The sequence below is a fragment of the Papio anubis genome, chromosome 17 (genome assembly GCF_008728515.1).
Source record: "Papio anubis isolate 15944 chromosome 17, Panubis1.0, whole genome shotgun sequence".
Classification (NCBI taxonomy): Eukaryota; Metazoa; Chordata; class Mammalia; order Primates; family Cercopithecidae; genus Papio; species Papio anubis.
The window spans coordinates 29,429,477-29,456,415 of NC_044992.1; the positions used below are offsets into that span (position 1 = coordinate 29,429,477).

Genomic DNA, 26,939 nt, shown 5'->3' on the forward strand with positions numbered 1-26,939 from the left:
CAGCTAATTTTTTATTATTTTTGTAGAGACGGGACTTCACCATGTTGGCCAGGCTGGTCTTGAACTCTTGACCTAAGGTGATCTGCCTGCCTTGGCCTCCAAAAGTGCTAGGACTACAGGCATGAGCCACTGTGCCTGGCCAAGTATTAGGTTTAAACACAGATGTGGACTAATCAACAGTCTGTCTCATCTAACTGCTCTGTTTCTCAACTTCCACTGGTAAAACGTATAATGAAAAATTGGGGCCGGGAGCAGTGGTTCACGTCTGTAATCCCAGAACTTTGGGAGGCTGAGGTGGGTGGATCACAAGGTCAGGAGTTCGAAACCACCCTGACCAACACAGTGAAACCCCATCTCTACTGAAAATACAAAAATCAGCTGGGCGTAATGGTGTGTGCCTGTAATCCCTACTCAGGAGGCTGAAGCAGGAGAATTGCTTGAACCTAAGAGGCGGAGATTGCAGTGAGCAGAGATCACACCACTGCACTCCAGCCTGGGCGACAAAGTGAGACTCCGTCAAAAAAAAAAATCGGGAGAAATAGATTTAATAAGATACAGATCTCCTTAGCAGTTGACAGTAATCTCTGAAATATTACATCATAAAAAATAGCATAAAACTGGGCTAGGAGAGGCCAGCAATAGTGAGTTACCTGCAAGCAGAGGAAAAAAGGAGGTGGCCCACATTCAGCACACTTGATATAAGGCTCCATGAGGTAGGAGGAGCAGCCTCGGCAAGGTGGCTTATCAGAGGGATCATCTAGAACAAAGAGAAAACAAATGCACACTTCAGAACACTTTATGGTTATCTTAAGTGCAAAAAGGTGAAAATCCCCAAATGACCACACAAGTAGTGAGTTGAGTTGAAAAGTTCATGGAGACAAGATGAGCTCATTACAAATAAAAAAAAAAGCAAAAATTACGCTCCTTTTAACTTCAGGGCAGCAATGTTCCTTTTCACACAGCATTTACATAGATATGGACCCTGCAGAGAAATTTACAAGCATATATTTGTTCATTTATTTATACATTTTTAGAGACAGGGTCTTGCTCTGCCACCCAGGCTGGAGTGCAGTGGCTTGACAATAGCTCACTGTAACCTGAAACTCCTGGGCTCAAGGGATCCTCCTGCCTCTGCCTCCCAAGTAGTTAGGACTACAGGCACATGCCACCACACCTGGTTAATTTTTTGTAGAGGCGACGTCTCACCACGTTGCCCAGGCTGGTCTTGAACTTTTGGATTCAAAGAATGTTCCTGCCTTGGCCTCTCAAAGCTCTGGGATTATAGGTATGAGCTACCATGCCCAGTCACGAACACATTTTTAACTGGAAGTTTCATAATATCCCAAACTTATTTTTCCAGGAGCATAAAATGGACACATACCTACACATACAATATAAAGAAAATCTGACAAAATGTTAATGATTGCTGAATCTAGGTAGCAAGCATATAAATAATCACTGTAGGCTGGCCACGTTAGCTTACCCTGTATTTCCAGCACTTTGGGAGGCCAAGGCTGGTGCATCACCTGAGGCCAGAAGTTTGAGACCAGCCTTGCCAACATGGCGAAACCCTGTCTCTACTAAAAATACAAATAGCCAGGGATGGGGGCACAGCCTATAATCCCAGCTACTTGGGAAGTTGAGGCACAAGAATCACTTGAACCCGGAAGGCAAAAGTTGCCGTGAGCCAAGATTGTGCCACTGCACTCCAGCCTGGGCGACAGAGCTAGACCCTGTCTCAAATAATAATAATAATAATAATAACAACAACAACAATAATAATAATTGGCTGGGCATGGAGGCTCACGCCTATAATCCTAGCACTTTGGGAGCCTGAGGCAGGCAGATTACCTGAGCTTGGGAGTTTGAGACCAGCCTGGGCAACACAGTGAAACCCTGTCTCTACTGAAAATACAAAAAAATTGGCCAGGCGCAGTGGCTCCTGCCTGTAATCCCAGCACTTTGGGAGGCCGAGGTGGGTGGATACTGAGGTGAGGAGTTCAAGACGATGGTAAAACCCCATCTCTACTAAAAACACAAAAATTAGCTGGGTGTGGCGATACACACCTGTAATCTCAGCTACTCGGGAGGCTGAGGCAGAAGAATCGCTTGAACCCAGGAGACAGAGGTTGCAGTGAGCTGAGATTGCGCCACTGCACTCCAGCCTGGGCGACAGAGTGAGACTCCGTCTCAAAAAAAAAAAAAAAATTAGCCAAGCATGGTGGTGTGCACCTGTAGTCCCAGCTACACAGGCGCCTAAGGCAGGAGAACTGCTTGAACCCGGGAGGCGGAGGTTGCAGTGATCCGAGATCGCGCCACTGCACTCCAGTCTGGGCGAAAGAGACAGACTCCGTCTTCAAACAAAATAAAAAAATAAAAAATAAAAATCATCATCACTGTACTGTTCTTTTGACTTTTCTATTTAAGTTTAAAATTTTTCATAACAAAAAGTTGGGGCAAAAAAGAGACAACTCCTTTATTTTTTTGAGATAGGGTCTCACTCTGTCACCTAGGCTGAAGTGTGGTTGCACGATCATGCCTCAATGTAGCCTCAACCTCCCAGGCTCAAGTGAGCCTCCCACCTCAGCCTCCTAACTAGCAGGGATTACAGGCACAAGCCACCACACCTGGGTAATTGTTTAAAATGTATTTTCTATAGAGACAGAGTTTCACTACGTTGCCTAGGCTGGTCTTGAATTCCTGGGCTCAAACGATCGCAGGAATTTGAGCTGCCTCAGCTTCCTAAAGTGTTGGGATTACAGGTATGAGCCACCACACTCAGCTAGTGTCTAAATACGTCTCCTCTAAACACATGTCTTGGAATATACTATTTTATATTTGAGTTCGGATTTTTTTTTTCTTGAGACAGGGTCTTCCTGAGAGAGGATCTTGGACTGTCGCCCAGGCTGGAGTGCAGTGGCGTGATCACGGCTCACTGTGGCTTCAAGCTCCCCAGGCTCAGGTGATCCTCCCACCTCAGCCTCCCAAAAAGAGGTACAGACTTGCACCACTGCACCTGGCTCAATTTTTAATTTTTGTAGAGACAGGGTCTCACTATGTTGCCCGCGCTGGTTTTAAGAAGTACTCCTGCCTCAGCTTCCCAAAGTGGTGGAATTATAGGTGTGAGCCACTGCACCTGGTTCTGAGTGGGAATTTAAACCCAGAAAGCTTCCTCCTTCTCCCATGGTAAGTACATAACACAGTAGATCTTCTACTCCAATGACAGTGGTATGTCTCCAAACTATTAAGACAAGGAGCATAATCCAAACTCTCAAAAATCATAAAAATGCAGATATATGTGTCCTTGGTTGGCCCAAACTTGGCCTCTAGAGTCACGGCAACCTAGCAAAATTGTTCTCTATGATCAATCACAAGAATCTAAAAGATGGCCGGGCACGGTGGCTCAAGCCTGTAATCCCAGCACTTTGGGAGGCCGAGACGGGCGGATCACGAGTTCAGGAGATCGAGACCATCCTGGCTAACACGGTGAAACCCCGTCTCTACTAAAAATACAAAAAAAATTAGCCGGGCGAGGTGGCGGGCGCCTGTACTCCCAGCTACTCTGGAGGCTGAGGCAGGAGAATGGCGTGAACCCGGGAGGCAGGGCTTGCAGTGAGCTGAGATCTGGCCACTGCACTCCAGCCTGGGCAACAGAGCCAGACTCCGCCAAAAAAAAAAAAAAAAAAAGAATCTAAAAGAAAGGCTTTTAAGGTAGATGAAGGAATTTAATTTGTTCAGTCTAGAACAGGATTTCTCACATTCTGTAATAGTATTTGCCTCCCTAAAGTCCAAGAAACACTCTTCAAGGTACCTTTCCCTCTTTCAAGTGATGATCACTGTTCTCTTTATTTGTTTTTAAGAAGATATAGAGGGTGGGCATGGTGGCTCAAACCTATAATCCCAGCACTTTGGGAAGCTGAGGTGGGTGGATCACTTTAGCTCAGGAGTTCAAGACTAACCTGACCAGCATGGCAAAACCCCATCTCCACTAAAAATACAAAAATTAGCCAGGTGGTGGGCGCCTGTAATCTCAGCTACTCGGGAGGCTGAGGCAGGAGAATCGCTTGAACCCGCGAGGTAGAGATTGCAGTAAGCTGAGATTGCGCCATTGCACTCCAGCCTGGGTGACAGGAGCGAAACTCCATCTCAAAAAAAAATAAAAATAAAAAGACACAGAAGAAAATGACAAAAGAAAAAAAATGTACTCCTGGCAGTAGCTTTCAATTCAATATATGAAACTGCAGCTACTCCATTCCCCCCATTTTAAATTTTAATACAGAAGAACAAATCTTGCTATGTTGTTCAGGCTGGTCTCAAACTCCCAGCCTCAAGTGATCCTCCTGCCCCAGCCTCCCAAAGTACTGTGATTACAGGAGTGAGCCACTACGCCGTGCCAAAAACTGTTGTATATTAAGTGATAGATGCCAACTTCTACCAAGTTACCCTCTTCCTCACTTCCTGTTAATGATACAAGCTTGCTTCTCTCTTGCCTCCAACTATCCTATTTTTAAAAAAGGCATCAGCCATTGAGCAAAGTGTTTTTTTTGTTTTGTTTTGTTTTTTGAGATGGAGTCTCGCTCTGTCACCCAGGTTGAAGTGCAGTGGCACGACCTTGGCTCACTGCAACCTCCGCCTCCTGGATTCAGGTGACTCTTCTCCCTCAGCCTCCCGAGCAGCTGGGACTACAGGCGCACACCACCACGCCCGGCTAATTTTTTATACTTTTAGTAGAGACGGGGTTTCACCATATTGGCCAGGCTGGTCTCGAACTCCTGAAAAGTGGTCTTTATTTATTGTTTTGTTGAGACAGTGTCTCACTCTGGTTACCCAGGCTGCAGTGCAATGGCTTGATCTCAGCTCACTGAAACCTCAGTCTCCCACGTTCAAGCAATTCTCATGCCTCAGCCTCCCAAGTAGCTAGGATTATATGTATGTGCACTATGCCCAGCTAAATTCTGTATTTTTAGTAGAGGGGGGGTTTCCCCATGTTGCCCAGGCTGGCCTTGAACTCCTAGATTCACACAGTCCACCTGGCTTAGCCTCCCAAAGGGCTAGGATTGCAGGCCCAAAGTGATTTTTTTAAATCCTTATGTCAAGAAGCAGTTATTGGGCGGGGCACAGTGGCTCATGCATGTAATTCCAGCACTTTGGGAGACCAAGGTGGGTGGATCACTTGAGCTCAGGAGTTTGAGACCAGCCTGGGGAACATGGTGAAATCCCATCTCTACAAAAAAAAAAAAAAAAATACACAAAATTAGGCAGGTGCAGTGGTGCATGCTTGGTGGTCCCAGCTATACGGAGGCCTGAGGTAGGAGGATCACTTGAGCTGAAGAGGTCGAGACTGCAGTGAGCCATGAGCACGCCACTGCACTCCAGCCTGTGTAAGAAAGCTAGACCCTGTCTCAAAAAGAACAAAAAAAAAAAAGGAATTACTTTGTAAAAGTAATCCAATTTATAGTTCTTAACATTCCAAACAATAAAACTGTAAAGTATGTCATCCACAATTAGCATTTTGAAAAATATTTTTCCAACCTTTCTTCTCTATAACATAGTACAAATATTCAACAAAGGTAGAGGCTAGGCTCAGTGGGTCACGCCTGTAACCCCAGCAATTTGGGAGGAAAAGGCAGGATGATTGCTTGAGCTTAGGAGTTCAAGCCCCCCCCAGGCAATATGGCAAGACCCTGCCTCTACCAAAAATAATAAAAAGAAAAACTAGCCAGGCACGGTGGCCCACACCTATAATCCCAGCACTTTGGGAGGCTGAGCCAGGTGGATCACCCGAGGTTAGGCGTTCAAGACCAGCCTGGCCAACACAGTGAAACCCCACCTCTACTAAAAATACAAAAATTAGCTGGATGTAGTGGTGCGCGCCTGTAATCCCAGCTACTCAGGAGGCTGAGGCAGGAGAATCACTCGAACCCAGGAGGCTGAGGTTGCAGTGAGCCGAGATCATACTACTGCACTCCAGCCTGGGTGACAAGAGCGAAACTCCATTTCAAAAAAGAAAAAAAAAGTGGAATATCACACATGATGTTTTGTAGCCTGTTTTTTCACTTGACAATATATTGTGGACATCTTTTCATGACAATACACATTGACCTTCCTTGTTCTTTCTAATGGATAAACAACATTCCATTGTATCAATTATATAACCTAATTTTACTCAGCTCTCCTCTAGGGAGACATTTGGAAATCTGAGGAGGTACCTTTTCGTTGCCACAATGACTACAGAGCCCCGCTGGCATTCTGCAGGCCCCTAAAACAGGGATTCTAGATATCCTACAATGCTCAATACATTCGAATAAAAACTGACTTTTTTGTGTGTCCTGTGCAACTTTCAAATGTCCCACCATTCAAGTAAATGAAAAACCTCATATGACCTAGAACCTAATTCCATGTTATATATAAAGCAAAGTATTTTTGACAGTTTTAACATGCACTGAAATTTCCATAAAGGCAATTGTATATAACTCTAGAGGAGAATGTATTTTGTTTTGCTCAGAACGTTTAGTTATTCTAGCTTGTGGTGTTTCTTAGTCACCAACATGACACACTTGAATCACTCTGCATTTGTATATGCACAGTGATGCAACATATGGGTACAAGTATCTAGTACTTATAAATCATGTCTTCTATCATAATCATGTCTAAACATATTGAGATACATACTGCTATTATAAATTGCACTGTTTTACTATAAATTACTTCTCTTGTATTTATCTCTTTTATAATAGTTAGGGCATTATTATTTTTATTTTTTGAAATTATGTATGCCAGGCATGGTGGCTCATGCCTGTAATCCCAGCACTTTGGGAGGCCAAGGCAAGTAGACGACTTGAGGCCAGAAGTTCAAGACCAGCCTGGTCAACATGGCGAAATCCCATCTCTACTAAAAATACAAAAATTGTCTGGGCCTGATGACGCATGCCTATAGTCCTAGCTACTCGGGAGGCTGCGGCATGAGAATCACTTGAACCCAGGAGGCAGAGGTGGCAGTGAGCTGAGATTGTGCCACTGCACTCTAGCATGGGCAACACAGCAAGACTTTATCTCAATAAAAAAAAAAAAAAAAGAAATCATGTATGTATGTAGACATATTGTCTATGTATTTTACTTCCGAATAGTAAACTTGGCAAACTCTGCCTCCCAGACTCAGTGATCCTCCCACCTCAGCCTCCCTAGTACCTGGGACTACAGGTGCATGCCACCACGCCCAGTTAATGTTTTTATTTTTGAGACGGAGTCTTACTCTGTCTCCCAGGCTGGAGTGTAATGGCGCAATCTCAGCTCACTGCAGCCTCCGCCTCCCAAGTTCAAGCGATTCTCCCACCTCAGCCTCCAAAGTAGCTGGGATTACACCCACCACCACACCCGGCTAATTTTTGTATTTTCAGTAGAGGCGGGGTTTCACCATGTTGGCCAGGCTGGTCTCAAACTCCTGAGCTCTAGAGATTCGTCTGCCTCAGCCTCCCAGAGTGCTGGGATTACAGTCATGAGCCACTGTGCCCGGTCTCTTGTATGTACATTTCACATCTGTTCCACAGGGTATATATTTTCCTAGAACTAGAATTGTTGAGTGTACAGTTATTGAGCATTTTTTAGGTTTTTGATACACACAGCCCAACTGTCCTTCAAAAGGTATTTCAAATTTTTTTAAAACCTAAGAGAAAGGCTTTTTATTTATCTATTTTTTTCACTGAGATAACAGGAAACAAGAGAGGCTTTTTTTTTTTTTTTTTTTGCGAACTCTCGTTCTGTCGCAAGGCTGGCAGGTTGAAGTGTAGTGGTGCGATCTCGGCTCACTGCAACCTCTGCCTCCCGGGTTCAAGAGATTCTCTTGCCTCAGCCTCTCAAGCAGTTGGGACTGTAGGCGGGCACCACCACGCCCAACTAATTTTTGTGTTTTCAGTAGAGACGGCGTTTCACCATATTGGCCAGGATGGTCTCGATCTCTTGACCTCGTGACCCGCCTGCCTTGGCCTCCCAAAGTGCTGGGATTACAGGTGTGAGCCACCATGTGTGGCCGAGAGAGGCTTTTTCAAAATCCAGGGGCAATAAAGGGTTAATAAACTTGACTACATTAATAAAAAGAAAACAAAAAACTTTTTTTGGCAAAAACACCACAAGGAAAGTAAAAAAGCAAGTATACTGTAAGGCAACATTTGTAAACACATCAGAAAAAAGCACTGAAATCCCTAGTATACAAACAACTTTTAAAAATTAAGAGGGAGGCCAAGGTGGGCAGATCACCTGAGGCTGGGAGTTCAAGACCAGCCCGGCCAACATGAAGGAAACCCCGTCTCTACTAAAAATACAAAAATTAGCTGGGCATGGCAGCGTGTGCCTGTAATCCCAGCTACTAGGGATGCTGAGGCAGGAGAATCGCTTGAACCTGGGAGATAGAGGTTGTAGTGAGCCGAGATTGCACCATTGTACTCCAGCCTGGGCAACAAGAGCGAAACTCCATTTGAAAAAAAAAAAAAAAATTGAGAGGGAGAATAAAAGACCAAAGATTCTGCTGCAAAAGACACAAAGATAACCTGAGAAAAAAAGACATAAAATGGCCTTAAACATATGAAAAAATGTTCAGCTTCATTCATAAGATAAAAATTAGAACTACCCTGACATATAATTTCTCACCCATCAGATTGGCAAAAGTTTCAATGCCTGACAATATAATTAGTCAGGCTGTGGGAAAATAGACACTCTTTTTTTTTTTTTTTTTTTTTTTTTGAGAAGGAGTTTCACTCTTGTCGCCCAGGCACAATCCTGGCTCACTGCAACCTCTGCCTCCCAGGTTCAAGTGATTCTCTTGCCTCAGCCTCCTGAGTAGCTGGGATTACAGACACACACTGCCATACCCAGCTAATTTTTGCATTTTTAGTAGAGGCTTCACCATGTTAGTCAGGCTAGTCTCGAACTCCTGACCTCATTATCCACCCGCCTCAGCCTCCCAAAGTGCTGGGATTACAGGCCTGAGCTTCCGTGCCCAGCCTGGGCACTCTTACATATCACTGGTGGGAACAGAAAACAGTACAACTCCTATAGAGGGGGATTATCTTTTGACCCAGCAATCTCACTTCTAGAAATTTTTTACCATGAATATACATTTCCAATAATACAAAAACATATATGTCCAAGGTTATATATTAAAATATTAGATGTAATTGCAAAATACTACTTAGATGTCCAAGTATAAGCAATTATTTGAATAATAATATATTCACACGAGGAAGTATTACGTAACTATAAAAAACAGAATGAGGACAATCTCTACCAACTAACACAGTATTTCCAGGAGATACTATTAAGTGGGGGAAAAAAGTACAATCCTGGTGCTGACTGAAGAATTTTCTTAAAAGTACAAAAGAATATATATAAAATATGCTATCTTTCCTGTAAGAAATTAAGAGGCCAGGCGCGGTGGCTTGTGCCTGTAATCCCAGTACTTGGGAGGCCCCGGCGGGTGGATCACTTGAGATCAGGAGTTCAAGACCAGCCTGGCTAACATGGTGAAACCCCGTCTTTACTAAAAATACAAAAATTAGCTGGGTGTGGTGGCAGATACCTGTAATCCCAGCTACTCGGGAGGTTGAGGCAGGAGTATCACCTGAATCCAGGAGGCGGAGGCTGCAGTAAGCTGAGATTGCAGCACTGCACTCCAGCCTGGGTGACAAGAGTGAAACGCTGTCTCAAAAGAAAAGAGAAAAGAAAAAGAAAAAAATTAGAGTAAAAAACAATCCTCTCATCTTTGCTAAAAGGATTAAGGGACAGATTAAACCAGAAGACAATGAAGTTGGTAAGTACAAGGGGTTGAGGGCAGGGGATAATGGAATTAATTGTGCTGATGTTGGGAGCCAGGGTTCTCACTGAGAAGAGACATATGAATAAGGAATTAATGCAGACAAGAAAAAAGCCCATGATGATGAATTAGAGGTATTAATGTGAACTGCTGATTTCCTAAAAAGAAGTATATGTGTATGTAAATGTATATGTGTGTATGTATACTGGCATATATGTATACAGCACATAACATGCATATATTTCCTAGTTCTGTCAGCCAAAAGGGCCAAGATGCAAAAATATTCCAGTAGATGAAAAGATCTTGGTCTCTGATATGACTCCCTTGTAAAAGCACCAGGACTCCTCAGAGAAGTGGCTGATTCCAGGGCAGGGGAGGTACAGGATGCACTTGGAGTATTTAGTTATGCCAAAAAGGATGGAGATGCTAAAAAGAAAAAAAATACGATGAGGGTATGATATAAGGATATAGGAGCCCATTTGAAGGGACTCCCAGTGGCCAAATTTGGAATAATCCGAGAACCTAGCTAATTATGTATGCTAATAAATCATAAATCATTGAAAAAATAGGAATTCCTGTGTCCATAAGAAGTAAAAAAGTGAACAGATAAAGAAAATGTAGTACATATACACCACGGAATACTTTGCAGCCATAAAAAAGTAATGAGATCACACACTCTGCAGCAACATGGATGGAGTTGGAGGTCATTATCCTATGCAAACTAACGTAGGAAGAGAAAACCAAATCCCTCTGATCTCACTCACAAGTAGGAGCTAAAAAAACAAGAACACATGGACACAAAAAGGGGAAGAGAAACCAGGGCCTTCTTGAGGGTGAACTGTGGGAGGAGGGAGAGGATCCAAAACTACCTCTCGAGTGCTATGCTTATTATCTTGGTGACAAAATAATTTGTATATAAAACCCCTGTGACAAGCAGTTTACCTATATAACAACCCTGCACATGTACCCCAGAACCTAAAATAAAAACTAAAAATGCTAACTAGTAAATGTGGAGAGAGCACGAGATTTGCAGGGGGGAAATCATCTTTTTGCAACCTTAATAGTAAAGATTGGGCCAGGCATGGTGGCTTACGCCTATAATCCCAACACACTGGGAGGCCAAGGTGGGGACATCACTTGAGCCCAGGAATTCAAGACTCCAGTGGGCTATGATTGTGCCACTGCACTCCAGCCTGTGTGATAGAGTGAGACCCCATCTCTTAAAAATAAAAAAAATTGGCCGGGCGCAGTGGCTCAAGCCTGTAATCCCAGCACTTTGGGAGGCCGAGACGGGCGGATCACAAGGTCAGGAGATCAAGACCATCCTGGCTAACACGGTGAAACCTCGTCTCTACTAAAAAATACAAAAAACTAGCCGGGCGAGGTGGCGGGCGCCTATAGTCCCAGCTACTCGGGAGGCTGAGGCAGGAGAATGGCGTGACCCCGGGAAGCAGAGCTTCCAGTGAGCTGAGATCCGGCCACTGCACTCCAGCCTGGGCGACACAGCGAGACTCCGTCTCAAGAAAAAAAAATAAAATAAAAAAAAATTAAAAAAATTTTAAAAATTAAAAAAATAAAAAAAATTTAAAAAAATTTAAAAAATTTAAAAATTACACATATATATAAACATACACACACACAGAGAGAGAGAGAGTGCACGCAAATGACGAAGCAGATGGAGTAAAAGGTTAACAAAAGTTATGTGGGTATTGTTTGTATTCTTATTCTTGCAACTTAAGTTTGAAATTATTTCCAAAAAGAAGTTTAACAATTATTTTGGACACAGAGTTGAGGTAACTGTAAAATGAAACACTCCCAGCATTGGAGCAGTCCACTTAGATTTCTCCATATGTAAAATGAAAGAGTTGAACTAGATGTGTCTGAAGACTCCATTCTCTCCTAAATTTATATTAGGAGTGTGACCAAAGAGTAAATTAGAGCTTCTTTAAGAAATTGTTCTGTCAGGCTGGGAACAGTGGCTCACGCCTGTAATCCTAGCACTTTGGGAGGCTGAGGCTGGTGGATCACCTGAGGTCAGGAGTTCAAGACCAGTCTGACCAACAAGGTGAAACCCTGTCTCTACTAAAAATACAAAAATTAGCCGTGCGTGGTGGCGGGCACCTGTACTCCCAGCTACTCGGGAGGCTGAGACAGGATAATTGCTTGAACCCAGGAGGCAGAGGTTGCAGTGAGCCGAGATCATGCCACTGCACTCCAGCCTGGGTGATGTAGCAAGACTCCATCTCGAAAAAAACCACGAATTGTTGAAGAGGAAAAACACCCAAAAAGTACTTTTCTGATTCTTCTCATTGGGATACTACCAAACATCTAACAATGGAATTTCTATTTCTGCCAAATCTCATATATTTAGAATCAGGGAAGAAGAGTATAGTTTTTATTTTTTAGCGACAGATTCTTGCTCTTGTCACCCAGGCTGGAGTGCAGTGGCATGATCTTGGCTTACTGCAGCCTCTGCCCCCTGGGTTCAAGCAATTCTCCTGCCTCAGCCTCCCAAGTAGCTGGGATTATGGGCACCCGCCACCACCCCCAGCTAATTTTTGTATTTTCAGTAGAGACGGGGTTTCACCTTGTTGGCAAGGCTGGTCTCAAACTCCTGACCTCATGATCTGCCCGCCTCAAACTCCCAAAGTGCTGGGATTACAGGTGTGAGCCACCACGCCTGGCCAGTATAATTTTTTTATCCATAGTTAACGGCTACTTGAATTTACTTCACACGTACTCCATAATTCTCTACATTATTCTACTGTGGTTTACTCTTAGAAACAAGTTCCACATCAAGGGGAAGGTGGGGTAATATTTCCTTTATCTTACCACTGACACATTTCTTTTTTTTTTTTTTTTTTTTTTTTTGAGACTGAGTCTGGCTCTGTCGCCCAGGCTGGAGTGCGGTGGCCGGATCTCAGCTCACTGCAAGCTCCGCCTCCCGGGTTCACGCCATTCTCCTGCCTCAGCCTCCCGAGTAGCTGGGACCACAGGCGCCCGCCGCTTCGCCCGGCTAGTTTTTTGTATTTTTTAGTAGAGACGGGGTTTCACCTTGTTAGCCAGGATGGTCTCGATCTCCTGACCTCGTGATCCGCCCGTCTCGGCCTCCCAAAGTGCTGGGATTACAGGCTTGAGCCACCGCGCCCGGCCACCACTGACACATTTCTTATCAAGGTGCCTGAAACATGTTATTGGTCTAAACAGAAATCCCATGGCTTTTCTAGGTTTAACTATAGGTTAATCAGAATATGCCTGGTCCATCTCAGCTTCATTTTCTTTCTTTTTTTTTCTTTTTTTGAGACGGAGTCTCACTCTGTCGCCCACGCTGGAGTGCAGTGGCAGGATCTCGGCTCACTGCAACCTCCGCCTCCCAGGTTCATGCCATTCTCCTGCCTCTGCCTCCCGAGTAGCTGGGACTACAGGTGCCTGCCACCACACCCAGCTAATTTTTTCTATTTTTTAGTAGAGATGGGAGTTTCACCATGTTAGCCTGGATGGTCTCCATCTCCAGACCTCGTGACCCACCTGCCTCAGCCTCCCAAAGTGCTGGGATTACAGGCGTGAGCCACTGCGCCCGGACGCTTCATTTTCTTCTAAGACCCAGGATCATATGTTTGTGTTGTGTGTTCAATGGGTAATCAATATGTATTAGTTGATTTTATTTTGATACTCATAATTCCCTTAGAATCAGAGTCAAAGGGCTTTATTGCCTAATTTCATTGTTTATTTTTCTTCCTTGATCAACTTCCACTCCAGTTTGCTATTAATAGTCACCTGAAGGCCAGGAGTGGTGGCTCACACCTGTAATCCCAGCACTTTGGGGGCCCGAGGTGGGCAGATCACCTGAGGTCGCGAGTTCAAGACCAGCCTGGCCACCATGGTGAAACCCTATCTCTACTGAAAATTTGAAAAAAAAATTAGCTGGGTGTGGTGGCATGCACCTGTAGTCCCAGTTACTCTCAGGAGGCTGAGGCAGGAGAATCGTTTAAAGCCAGGAAGCAGAGGCTGCAGTGAGCCAAGATCATGCCACTGCACTCCAGCCTAGGCGACACAGGGAAAGTCCATCTCAAGAAAATAATAAGTCACCTGAGACTTGTTCCCACTGTACTTACTGCTAAAGGAACCCAAACGGTCCATTCCCTAATAGGCAACGAGTGCTGCTTTGGTCTTCCTCAGCACAGAACTTCTTCAAGACTTCAGAACTGGCCAACACATACAACAAAGCTTTCCTGTGAGCAAACAAAAGTGGCACATGGATCAGAAAATCATTCAAAGGGACACGATAAAGAGAAGGTATGCAACATACTCAGCTCTGCCACATCTTAGCTTTGTAATGCTGAAAAATTATTCTACCTCTGAAAACCTGTTTCTTCCTCTGTAAAGCGGGTATAATGGTGCCTACCTTCCAAAGTTGTGAGAATTAAATGTCATAATCAAATATCATAATCCATATAAATAATGTAGCATGGTACCTGGTCCTTTATAAATGCTGCATATTTGTTTTTTTTATGAAGAAGGATTTGGGTCTGTGGGGCAGGGAGGGTGGAAGGGGCAAATGCTATATATTTCTAATAAACAACTGTTGGCTTTCTCTACTCAGCATCATTTCTCTCCTTAGCCACCATCTTTATTTGGGAAACTGACCCTTCCACATTTCATGTGGTTATGGTGGGGCTGCCAATCACAATACCCCATTACCCACCCCTGACAAAAGCTAAAGCAACCAGGTCTCTTCTTCCAGAAATCTGGATCTTGAGTAAGACATGAAAGGACAGAAGGCAGCTGGAGCTCAGTCATTCACTAGAATTCATTCCAAGAATTCAGTCCATGTGCTCTGGCTGTTGAGATCCCTAGCCCCAGGTGGCTCAACTGTTTAACTCTTCTCTCATTTCTCTATTTTTAATAAACTTTAATAAACTCAACTTTAATAATAAATCTGAACAAGTTTCTGTAAGTACAAACCAAAAAACCCTATCTATTACAACATACATTTGTTCCTTACTCTTTCAACAAGTACGTAACAGGGCCAGGCACAGTGGCTCATGCCTGTAATCCCAGCACTCTGGGAGGCTGAGGTGATAGGATTACTAGGGCCCAGGAGTTCAAGACCAGCCTGGGCAACATAGGGAGACCCCCATCTCTTTAAAAAAAAAAAAGTTAACTGGGTACAGAGGCCCTTGCCTATGGTCGCAGCTACTCAGAAGGATGAGGTGGAACACTTGGGCCTGGGAGGTTGAGGATGCAGTGAGCCACCACTGCACTCCAGTTTGGAGGACACACCAAATCTCTTTTTCTTTTTTTTGGATACAGAGTCTGGCTCTGTTGCCCAGGCTGGAGTACTCACTGCAACCTCTACCTCCCAGGTTCAAGGGATTCTCCTTCTCCATTTGGTTCTCATTTTTGTTTCTCGTGTCTTGTGCCTCAGTCTCCTGAGTAGCTGGGATTACAAGCATATGCCACCACCACACCTGGATAATTGTTTTGCATTTTTTGGAGAGACAGGGTTTCACCATGTTGGCCAGGCTGGTCTTGAACTCTTGGCCTCAAGTGATCCGCCCCCCCTTGGCCTCCAAAAGTGCTGGAGTGCTAGGATTACAGGTGTGAGCTGCCATGCCTGACCCAAAGTATCTTCTTTGAAACAGAAATGAAGTAATGTTTTACACTAAGTCAAAAAATAACCCCTCTTCTGTACACTCACAGCTGTTTTTTTGGTGGGGGTGTGTGTGTGTGTGTGTGTGTGTGTGTGTGTTTGAGACTAAGTCCTGCTTGTTACCTAGGCTGGAGTGCAATGGCACGATCTCAGCTCACTGCAACCTCCGCCTCCCAGGTTCAAGTCAGGCTCAGCCTTCCAAAGTAGCTGGGATTACAGGCGCCGGCCACCACGCCCGGCTAATTTTTGTATTTTTAGTAGAGAAGGGGTTTCACCATGTTGGTCAAGCTGGTCTCAAACTCCTGACCTCAGGTGATCTGCCCATCTCAGCCTCCCCAAGTGCTGGGATTACAGGCATGAGCCACAGCGCCCGGCCCACTCACAGCTTTTTATCTAGCATTTTTCACATTCTACTTTGTGAGTATTACTTCTGAATGTGTATTTTCCCCCACTTTTAAATTAAGTGAAAGCAGACTGGGTATGGTAGCTCATGCCTGTAACTCCAGTACTTTGGGAGGCTGAGGCAGGTGAATCTCCTGAGGTCAGGAGTTTCAGACCAGCCTGGAGCAACACAGTGAGACCCCCATCTCTAAAAAATTAGCTTGACGTGGTGGCGGGTGCCTATAATCCCAGCTACTCGGGAGGCTGAGGCATGAGAGTTGCTTGAACCCGGCAGGTGGAGGTTGCAGAGAGCCAAGATTGTGCCACTGCACTCCAGCCTGGGCTACAGTGGAAGATCCTGTCTCAAAAATAAATAATAAATAAATAAGTGAAAGCAGAGAATATATCGGATACATATTTGCGTTCTTTTAAAATGCCAAGCATACAGGAGGAATACAATAAACACATAGTAGTGGACCAATAAATGTTAGTTCTACAAAAGGTTAATTCATCTTTAGTTTTTCTGAAGTGATTTTTTTCACCCTGGTAATTTTTAGCTTGGAGAATAATTCATCACTAAGTGTGGGCAACATTCCACTAACGCTGCCGTCAAAGAACTTTTCCTTTTTGGGGTGGGGTAGGTCTCCTTTGCTGTTGTCTCAGGAAAAGTTGAGCTCTGAAGAAAAATGAGTCTAGCAAGGGTGTATTATGAACGCAGCAATCAAATAACAGCCAAATTTACTGAACTTTTTCCATTTGCTAGGTACCCGCGGGTACCTCGGTGTGGGGATTCTTTGAATCCTCACTCCCACACTCCTGGGGCAAGCTGCTTTTTCAAAAGAAAGCAAGCTCTGAAAGAGTATGTTACTTGCGCAGTGTCTTACAAGTAAAGGATAGCAGTGTCATTTCAAACACAGATGTCAAGGCTGGTAGTGGTGGCTCACGCCTGTAATTGCAGCACTTTAGGAGGCCAAGGCGGCAGATCATCTGCAGTCGGGAGTTCCAGATCAGCCTGACCAACACGGAGAAACCCTGTCTCTACTAAAAATACAAAATTAGCTGGGCGTGGTGGTACATGCCTGTAATCACAGCTACTTGGGAGGCTGAGGCAAGAGAACTAACTGCTTGAACCCGGGAGACAGAGGTTGCTGCGAGCCGAGAACGCGTCGCTGCACTCCAGCCTAAGCAACTCAGGTTGCAAAGTGCAAAACTCCGTTCAAAAAAAACAGATGTCCAGTAAAGGATGCAGTCAATATGGACTGATCAACACTCAAAACAGCACAGCAGGAGGCCAGGCGCGGTGGCTTATGCCTGTAATCCCAGTACTCTGGGAGTCCCAGGTGGGCAGATCACCTGAGGTCAAGAGATTCAAGGAGGCCAGGCGCGGTGGCTTATGCGCTGTAATCCCAGTACTCTACTAAAAATACAAAAAATTAGCCGGGCGTGGTGGCGGGCGCCTGTAGTCCCAGCTACTCGGGAAGCTGAGGCAGGAGAATGGCGTGAACCCAGGAGGCGGAGCTTGCAGTGAGCCTAGATCGCGCCACTGCACTCCAGCCTGCCAGACAGAGCAAGACTCCGTCTCAAAAAAAAAAAAAAAACCACAAAAACAAAAAATAGCCAGGCGTGGTGGCGGGCGCCTGTAATCCCAGGTACTCGGAAGGCTGAGGCACGAGAATCGCTTCAACCCGGGAAGCGGAGGTTGCAGTGAGTTGAGATGGCGCCATTGCACGCCAGTCTGGGCTAAAGAGAGAGATTCCATCTCAAAAAAAAAAAAAAATTGTAGGGCCGCGCGTGGTTGCTAACGCCTGCAATCCCAGCACTTTGGGAAGCCAAGGCGGAAGGATCAATTAAGGTCACGAGTTCGAGAACAGCCTGGCCAACATGGTGAAACCCCACCTCTACTAAAAATACAAAAATTAGCTGGGCGTGGTGGCACGAGAATCGCTTGAGCCTGGGAGGCGGAGGTTGCAGTGAGTTGAAATCGTGCCACTGCACTGCATTACAGCCTAGGAGAAAATTTAAAAAAAAAAAAGCAAAAAAAGCACAATATTGCAGTCTGCAGAACCTTCTTTCTCCTCCTTTCACAAGAGACCACATTCTGACACCAACTTCCGTGGAAGCACAGGAGTCAGCTCCAAACTAACAATCGCCAAATTCGAATCAGTTACCGGGTGAAGTGAGACACTATGCCGGGCAGGAGTCCACGCGGGGAGGAGAAAAGGCGCAGGCTCCGGAGGTGTGGAGCCAACGTTCAAATCCTTACGAGGTGGGACCAGCCTGGGCCAGTCATTTTACCTGCGCCTCGGCTCTAACAGGGTACTGAAATACCTACTTTGGAGGGCCTGCTAAGAAATTCAAATGGTCTGGTCAGGGGCATCACGCACAGTGGCCGTCCTTGGTAGAGCCACGCGCTCCAGGGCTGAGCGTGGAATGGCGAGGCTGGGGCACTGCGGCACCGCCCGGACGCGGGGCGGGCACCAGGGGTCAGGCCGGGTCCCGCGCCGCCCTCCCCCACAGCGCGGCGAGGCCCGGCACCACCCGCCCGCCAGCCCGGCGCGTCCCGCCCGCCGTTGAGGCCCGCAGCCCGCGCCTCCTCCCCTGGCGCACCTCGCGGCCCCCGCTTCCCCGTAGTCCCGCTAGAGGGGCTCGCTCCCCGCCACCCGCCAACCCAGCGCTGCCTCGCGCCTCACCTCGCCGAGTCCCCCTAATCCGCGCCAAAGAGCCGCCGGTCGCGCGCGCCTCCGGGCTTTGCGTGCGCGCTCCCGGGCGGCGCAGTGGCGAGCGCGCTTCGTGCCGCGCGCCCGCCGCCTCCGCCCCTCGGCTGTGGAGGCCCCCAGCGGGTGCTGAGCGCCAGCCACCGCCCCCTTGGCCATTTCCCGGCCACCGCCCGGCGCCCGTCGCTGTCCCTGTGCCTGAGGACTGGGAGGATGGGGCTAAGCCGCTTGCCTGACTTTTGATCCGCCAAGTAATCACTTTGTCCTTGTGGCGCGTGGCCCGTTGCCGGAGGCTTCCCCGCGCGTGGGGCCGTTTGGTCCCCTCCGGAGTGCGGTGAGGCGGGCCAAGCCGGGACTGCCTGGGTTTGGGGATAACGTTCCCACCCCCACCCCTGTTGCAGCAAGGGAAATTGAGGCTGAGGAAACTGGGCCCAGGGACGGCGAGCCGTGGCTGCCTCTCCAGTCCGGGCCCTGAAGGGCTGCTCGTGGATGAACCAGACTGATTTTTAAGGGGTGAAGAGGGTGCGTTTCAATCAGATGCTTCTGGAACGTCGAAATTGTCTTCTTTGGAAAGAACCATCCCCTCTTTGGGCTTCAGAGGCCCAAATTGAGGCGCAATGATGAGAGGATGTGGTGGTCTACTCTGATGTCAATCTTGAGGGCTAGGTATGTCCCAACATCTCTTATTACTGCTGCTAATGATGATCCTAATAGCTACCATTTGTCGAGTACTTGTTGCATGCCAGACGTTGCACAAAGCAGGTTACACATATGGTCTCATTTAAAACTTGTGAGGTAGGCACCTGTTGTTATCCCCATTTTCCAGATGAAGAAATCTAGGCACTGACATATAACTTGGAATCACACTGCTAGGAAGTACTGGGGAAGGGAAATCAAACCATGGTTTATCTCAAGTATGTAACTGTTACATCTATTTAGAAGTCTGCCTTTGATAAATTTGCCCAGAATTCACTTACACTTTATGCCTGTGTGAACCCTTTCATTCTTTTTTGGTATATGCATAATACAAGTTCATTCTTTTTTTTTTTTTTTTTTTTGAGACAGAGTCTGGCTCTGTCGCCCAGGCTGGAGTGCAGTGGCCGGATCTTGTATTTAACCTGTCATAGCAAAGATGACTAAGTGCCTTATTCCCTCACTAAATATCTCTGTAAAGGAACCTGAGAAATCACCTTTTTTCCTCTTTAAGCCGTAAATTTATATTAATAATATCCAAATCCATGTTGAACCAGTATTTTTGAAGATTGACCTTCAGGATAAACTAATAGCACAATCTTCATACTCTTTCATTCTTAACTAACTGAAAAGGTTGACTTTTGTACTAGGAACCCAACGAAGAAAACTTGTATCTTGTCAAGCTAGGTAACCTGGCTGCCATTGACTGAGACCAAAATATCCCAGCAGTTTGTCCTCAGCTGCTAAGCTGCTATGGTTAGAATCAAAAGTAGAGTTTCTGGTCTGGTGCGGTGGCTCATGCCTGTAATCTCAACACTTTGAGAGTCCTAGGTGGGAAAATTGCTTGAGCTCAGGAGTTCAAGACTAAACTGGATAACATAGTGAGAGTTCGACTCTACAAAAAAATAGAAAAATTAACTGGGCACGGTAGCACACGCCTGTGGTCCCAGCTACTTGGGAGGCTGAGGTGAGAGAATTACTTGAGCTTAGACAGTTGAGGCTATAGTGACACGTGATTGTGCCACTTTACTCCAGCCTGGGCAACAGAGTGAGACCTCGTCTGGAGGAAAAAAAAAAAAAAAAAAGGTGAAGAGACAACCTACGGAATGGGAGAAAATATTCATGATCCCTACATCAGATAAGTGGGCAGGGGCCCAAAAAGACATTGCCCAAAAGAAGATATGCAAGTAGCATGGGAGGCCGAGGCGGGTGGATCACCTGAGGTCAGGAGTTTGAGACCAGCCAGGCCAACCTGGTGAAACTCTGTCTCTACTAAACATACAAAAATTAGCTGGGCATGGTGGTGGGCACCTGTATTCCCAACTACTCAGGAGGCTGAGGCAGGAGAATCACTTGAACCCAGGAGGCAGAGGTTGCAGTGAGCCAAGATCGCGCCATTGCACTCCAGCCTGGGTAACAGCGAGACTCCATCTCAAAAAAAAAATAAAAAGGAAGACATGCAAGTAACTAACTGGTATGTGGAAAAAAATGTTCAACATCACTAATCATCAGGGAAATGTGAATTAAAACTACCATGAGATATCACCTCACACCTGTCAGAATGATGATTATAAAAAAGCGAGATAAGCATTGGCAAGGATGTGGAGAAAAACCCTGTACACTGTCAGTGGGAATGTAAATTAGTACAGCCATTTTGGAAAATAGTATGGAGGTTCCTTAAACATTTTTAAATAGAACTATAGAACTACCATATGATCCAATAATCCACTTCTGGGTATATATCCAAAGGAAGTGAAATCTGCATGTCAAGGTATCTGTACTCCCGTATCCATTGCAGCATTATTCACCATAGCCAAGACATGGGAACAGCCTACATGTACACCAATGGATGAATGAATAAACAAAATGTGAGATATATATATATGTGTGTGTGTATGTGTGTGTATATATATGTGTATATATGTATGTGTATATATATAGACACACATACATATACACACACACACACAATGGAATACTGTTCAGCTTTAAAAAATAAAGAAAGCCTGTCATTTGCAACAACATAGATGAACCTGGAGGACATTATGCTAAGTGAAATAAGCCAGGCACAGAAAGACAAATACTGCTTAATCTCACTTATGTGTAGCATCTAAATAAGTCAGGCTCATAGAAGTAGCAGAATAGAGGTTACCAGGGGATGAGAGAGAAAGAACTGGAAGATTTTGGCCGAAGGATACAAAATTTCAGTTAGACAGGAGGAATAAGTGCAGGAGATCTATTATACTATATGGTGACTATAGTTAAAAATATATACTTGAGGCCAGGTGCTGTGGCTCACACCTGTAATCCAAGGACTTTGGGGGGCCAAGGAGGGTGGGTCATCTGAGGTCAGGGGTTTGAGAGCAGCCTGGCCCACATGGTGAAACCCCATCTCTACTAAAAATATAAAAATTAGCCCGGCGTGGTGGTGCATAACTGTAATCCCAACTGCTCAGGAGGCTGAGGCATGAGAATCACTGGAACCTGGAAGGCAGAGGTTGCAGTGAGCCAAGATTGCACCACTGCACTCCAGCCTGGGCAACAGAGCAAGACCCTGTCTCAAAAACAAAAACAAACAAACTATATATGTGTGTGTGTATATATACGTATATATGTGTATGTATGTGTATATATATACGTGTGTGTGTGTATATATATATACACACTTGAAAATTGCTAAGAGAGTAGATTTTGATTATTCTTACCACACAAAAATATAAGTATTTGCGGTAATGGGTATATTTTGCGGTAATGGATATGTTAATTAGCTTGATTTAGCCATTCCACAATGTGTATGTCTATCAACACATGTTGTACATCATGAATATACACAATTTTTATTTGTCAAAAAGTGTTTATGCCATAAGTAAATTAAATAAAATATATTTCTTAGAATGTTATTTATAAAAACAAAGCAAAAAAAACAGATCTGTCCAAATATAACTAATAAACTGACTCTCATTATTTAACACTCAAGAGTTGGCTGGTATCAGGACTTTCATAATGCCACGGCCATTAAACAGTTTTCATGAATCCAGACCTTTGTTACCCATCTCTTCTGCTTCTCCCTCACCTTATGGACTTCTTTCTCATGTACATAGAGTGCAGAATATCTGTCTCATGAGTCAACAGCCTTTGGGCAGAACCCAAAAAATTAGATGAACTAGAAACATATTGTTGCTAAGTGGCTCCGTTTATCAGACAATTCTAAAATGCCTACTAGGCTGCCTAGCTGCATACTTTTCCGCCTAATGTACAGGACCTCCACCTTGTGACTGTCAAAACAGGCTCCTAAATTATTTTGCATCATTTGGTGACAGGCAGTCTATACTCTTTTGCAACCAAGTAACCAATAAATGTTTCGAATATACAAGGAACATGGCATTGTTTAATATAATTGAAAAAGCAAGCTCGGACTTTGAAACTTTCCTGAATTTGAATTCTGTCTCCACTCCTTAATCACCTTTAAAAATTTAGGGCATGACGTGGTGGCTTATGCCTGTAAACACAGCACTTTGGGAGACCGAGGCAGGCGGATCACTTGAGATCAGGTGTTTGAGACCAGCCTGGCCAACATGGTAAAACCCCATCTCTACTAAAAATATAAAAAATTAGCCGGGCATGGTGATGCATGCTTATAATCCCAACTCCTTGGGAGGCTGAGGCAGGAGAATCGCTTGAACCCAGGAGGCAGAGTTTGCCATGAGCCAAGATCCCACCATTGTACTCCAGTATGGGCAACAAGAGTGAAACTCCATCTGAAAAAAAAAAAAGAATTTAGGAAAGTTATTATCTTCCTGCATATCTTTTCTCCTCCTATGTAAAATGAAAATAATAATGTCTAATTCATAAGAGTTTCATAAGGATATGATGAAAGCCTGATGCAGTAGCTCACGCCTGTAATCCCAGCACTTTGAGAGGCCGATGTGGGCGGGTCACTTGAGGTCAGTAGTTCAAGACTAGCCTGGCCAACATGGTGAAACCCCGTCTCTACTAAAAATACGAAAACTAGCTGGGCGTGGTGGCATGCACCTGTAATCCCAGCTACCCGGGAGGCTGAGGTGTGAGAATCACTTGAACCCGGGAGGCAGAGGTTGCAGTGAGGCATGATCGCTCTGTCCCCGACTCTAACCTGGGGGACAGAGCGAGACTCAGTCTAAAAAAAAAAAAAAAAAGGAGAGAGTGAGATGATATATGTGTGTATAATACTACCTTGTTCATGGTGGGAGTCAAATACATATAATTTTAATTCTAGAAGTGCTCCACAGGATCATCCTGGGGCTTATTTAGAAGTTGTTCTAGGTAGGTTAACTAGTGCTCATCATAGAATTTTTCATTGTTTAAATAAAAAACTCTTATCAACTCTAAACCTATAGGTTTCAAGAACAACAGCCAAATAACAGAATTTTTTTTTGCTGGCAGTTTCTTCAGGATTTTCCTCACTATAGAATACTAAGGAAAGTATATGTTATCTCACAGGTCGCAGGACAAATGTGTAGTTGCAATACAGGATGGAGGATCCAGTCTTGCCTCAAATGGAGAGCAAACTAAGGAGCTATGTCTCATTTAATTAATGCAAATAGTAAACAAACTTATGCATCATTAGCAATTAACTATAAGACTGTTCCTTAGAGTACAGAGTGAGTACTTTTATTGTAATCAAAACTTACAACAAGATTAGTCTGATGCATATTTAATAACATATGTAATTGTTATGGTGTTGCATTATAATTAGGCCCTACACATTAAATTGTTTACATAAATGACTGTAATTGGTTATTTTTGCACAGCCAAACACATAAAGCGTTTGCCTGCTCATTTTATTAATTTTCTGGAATCTATAATCATGCCAAAGAGAACAGTTTATCTGAAATCCTTTACTACTTAATCATGCACTCACAAACACACTATTCAAAATGACACAGCAGGATTTCCCTTGGTACTGAAAATAGCTACTATTCAAGAGTTTCTGTGTATATTCTGTCATTTAATCCCTAAGAAACCCTTTAAGGGAGATGTTGTGACTCCCATTTTACTGATACAGAAGTTGATACTTAAGAGAATGTAAGTAGGCAGCATAGTGGATATTCAGACTACTACCACAATCCCTGACACTACTTTATACCGTCTCAGAAGGTGATGGATCACAGCAGAGATATGTAAAATTAGTTTAGGAGAGAGTGGCTCTGAGAAATACAGGATATATACAGTATATCCAAAGGGAGAATGAATCAACCTGAAAAAGAGAGAGGTTAGTCAGGAAAGGAACAGTAATGGAAGGGCTGGAGCTGACTTAGTGCCCGTTCAAGGAAGACAGCCTTGGCCAGTACATTTCAGGCATTATTGCCCCATTATAGCCCACTATATTGTAGAGATACTTATCAGACTAATGCCATCTAATATTTAAATTTTAGAACTAACTCCTGTTATTCTGATTTCTTTTCCTTTTTTGAGACGGAGTCTCCCTCTTGTTGCCCAGGCCGGAGTACACTGGTGCCATCTTGGCTCACTGCAACCTGTGCCTCCCGGGTTCAAGCAATTCTACTGCCTCAGCCCCCCCAAGTAGCTAGAATTACAGGCATGCGCCACCACGCCCGGCTAATTTTTGTGTTTTTAGTAGAGACAGGGTTTCACCATGTTGGTCAGGCTGGTCTCTTACTCCTGACCTCAGGTGATCTGCCCACCTTGGCCTCCCAAAGTGCTGAGATTACAGGCATGAGCCACCACCCCTGGCCTCATTCTAATTTCTTTTCTTTCTTCTTCTTTTTTTTTTTTGTGGTGGAGTTTCGCTCTTGTTGCCTAGGCTGGAGTGCAATGGTGCAGTCTCAGCTCACCACAACCTCTGCCTCCTGGGTTCAAGCAATTTTCCTGCCTCAGCCTCCTGAGTACCTGGGATTACAGGCATCTGCCACCACGCCTGCCTAATTTTGTATTTTTAGTAGAGACAGAATTCCCCATGTTGGCCAGTCTGGTCTTGAACTCCTGACCTCAGGTGATCTACCCACCTCGGCCTCCCAAAGTGCTGGGATTACAGGCGTGAGCCGCAGTGCCCAGCCTCTAATTTATTAAAAAGTAATTATTGTAAGGCCAGGTGTGGCGGCTCATGCCTGTAATCTCAGCACTTTGGGGGAGGACAAGGCAGGTGAATCACGAGGTCAGGAGTTAGAGACCAGCCTGATCAACATGGTGAAAACCCGTCTCTACTGAAAATACAAATATTAGCCGGGCGTGGTGGTGCGTGCCTGTAATCCCAGCTACTCTGGAGGCTAAGGCAGGAGAATTGCTTGAACCTGGGAGGCGGAGCTTGCAGTGAGCTAAGATGGCGCCATTGCACTCCAGCCTGGGAGACAGAGCAAGACTCCATCTCAAAAAAAAAAAAAAAACAATTATTGTAGGCTGGGCGTGGTGGCTCACGCCTGTAATCCCAGAATTCTGGGAGGCCGAGGTGGGTGGATCACCTGAGGTCCGGAGTTTGAGACCAGCCTGGCCAACATGGTGAAACCCTGTCTCTATTAAAAATACAAAAATCAGCCAGGCGTGGTGCTTGCACGACTGTAATCCCAGCTACTAGGGAGGCTGAGGCAGGAGAATAGCTTGAACCTGGAGGCGGAGTTTGCAGTGAGCCGAGATCACACTATTGCACTCCAGCCTGGGCAACAGAGTGAGACTCCATCTCAAAAAAAAAAAAAAAAGTGGTAATTATTGTAGGGGTTAAGCTAATGTTTTTCAAGTTTTTTAAGTCATTATTACCAGCCCTAAAGAACCTTTTTAGACATATATGTCTCCCCCACAAAGTTTTAATACCACAGATAAACTATATGTATGTTTATGTACTATATATATGTATTTTGTACATAAAAAGACTTAGGTTTTTTTGCCCCTTAGGATAAGACTTTTTCCCCCCACCTTTTTGAGTGCATGGGTTACACAATGATGCATGAATGATTTGGCTTCCCCAATAGAACTACCTTCAGATTCAAAACATGCTTTATGCAAAGGATAGTATTTCCGTACATATGACAATTATTATTTCTAACTGTAAGTTAAATTCTGTACATATGACATTTATAATTCTCATAAACTAATAAACTAATTGATAGTTTTACTTTTGAGCTTGCTTAGTGTGATTCTGCTCCTAAATAAGGGGGTTATTCTCTATGTGTGGAAAATTTGGGTTTCAAAGCCTGTAAAATAGCATGAGAGGTCTTTTGATAGCCTGCTAGCTTTCACCAAGCCTTTTTGCTTGAAACTTCTAGAGCATTCTTAGTTGTTCATTCCTTCATTTAGTAAGTATTGAGTCCTATTATAGGCCAAGGACTGTGCCAGGTACTAGGGATTCAAAGACTAATAAAATAGTGTGCCCTCCAGAAGCGGCTCACTGTCCAGTTGGGGAGACAGATATGCACACAAATATTACAATACAAAGTAATATGTACTGTAACAGAGATATGCTAGAGATACTAAGAGCTCCAAGAAAAGATTAGTTTATTTTAGGGAGAATTAAGTGGTAGAACTCTATAAAGTGATGAGTTAAATCTTGCAGAAGAATGAGGAAGAAATTCCAAGCAGAAAGAACAAATTATATAAGGCCCCAGAAGTATGAAATAGCATGGCCAGTTTGGTCTTTGTGACTGGAGTGCAGAGAGTAAGAAACAGGAAGACCCCTCCTAAAGTAGAGAAACTTGCACAGGTA

The 26,939-nt window shown here is 44.6% G+C and overlaps 2 protein-coding genes across 6 annotated transcripts in view; one reads left to right on the forward strand and one right to left on the reverse strand.

Moving 5' to 3' along the window:
* The window catches only part of TADA2A (transcriptional adaptor 2A), a 73,382-nt gene extending 54,778 nt beyond the window's left edge, over nt 1-18,604 (reverse strand). For 2 of the 3 annotated variants that reach the window (XM_031657035.1, XM_031657034.1), the window contains exons 1-3: nt 18,530-18,604; nt 13,921-14,037; nt 651-757 (exon numbers count right to left, since the gene is read on the reverse strand). In XM_031657035.1, the coding sequence (XP_031512895.1) occupies nt 651-757; nt 13,921-13,945 (132 nt within the window). In that variant the 5' untranslated portion in view covers nt 13,946-14,037; nt 18,530-18,604. The remainder of the gene's footprint in view (nt 1-650; nt 758-13,920; nt 14,038-18,529) is intronic. The other variant, XM_031657036.1, reaches the window with a different exon arrangement.
* A 43-nt stretch (nt 18,605-18,647) lies between these two features.
* Nucleotides 18,648-26,939, forward strand: part of ACACA (acetyl-CoA carboxylase alpha) — a 332,443-nt gene continuing 324,151 nt past the window's right edge. For 2 of the 3 annotated variants that reach the window (XM_031657027.1, XM_021928272.2), the window contains exon 1: nt 18,651-19,219. In XM_031657027.1, coding sequence (XP_031512887.1) covers nt 19,182-19,219 — 38 coding nt within the window. In that variant the 5' untranslated portion in view covers nt 18,651-19,181. Of the gene's footprint in view, nt 19,220-26,939 lie in introns of all 3 variants that reach the window. The other variant, XM_031657026.1, reaches the window with a different exon arrangement.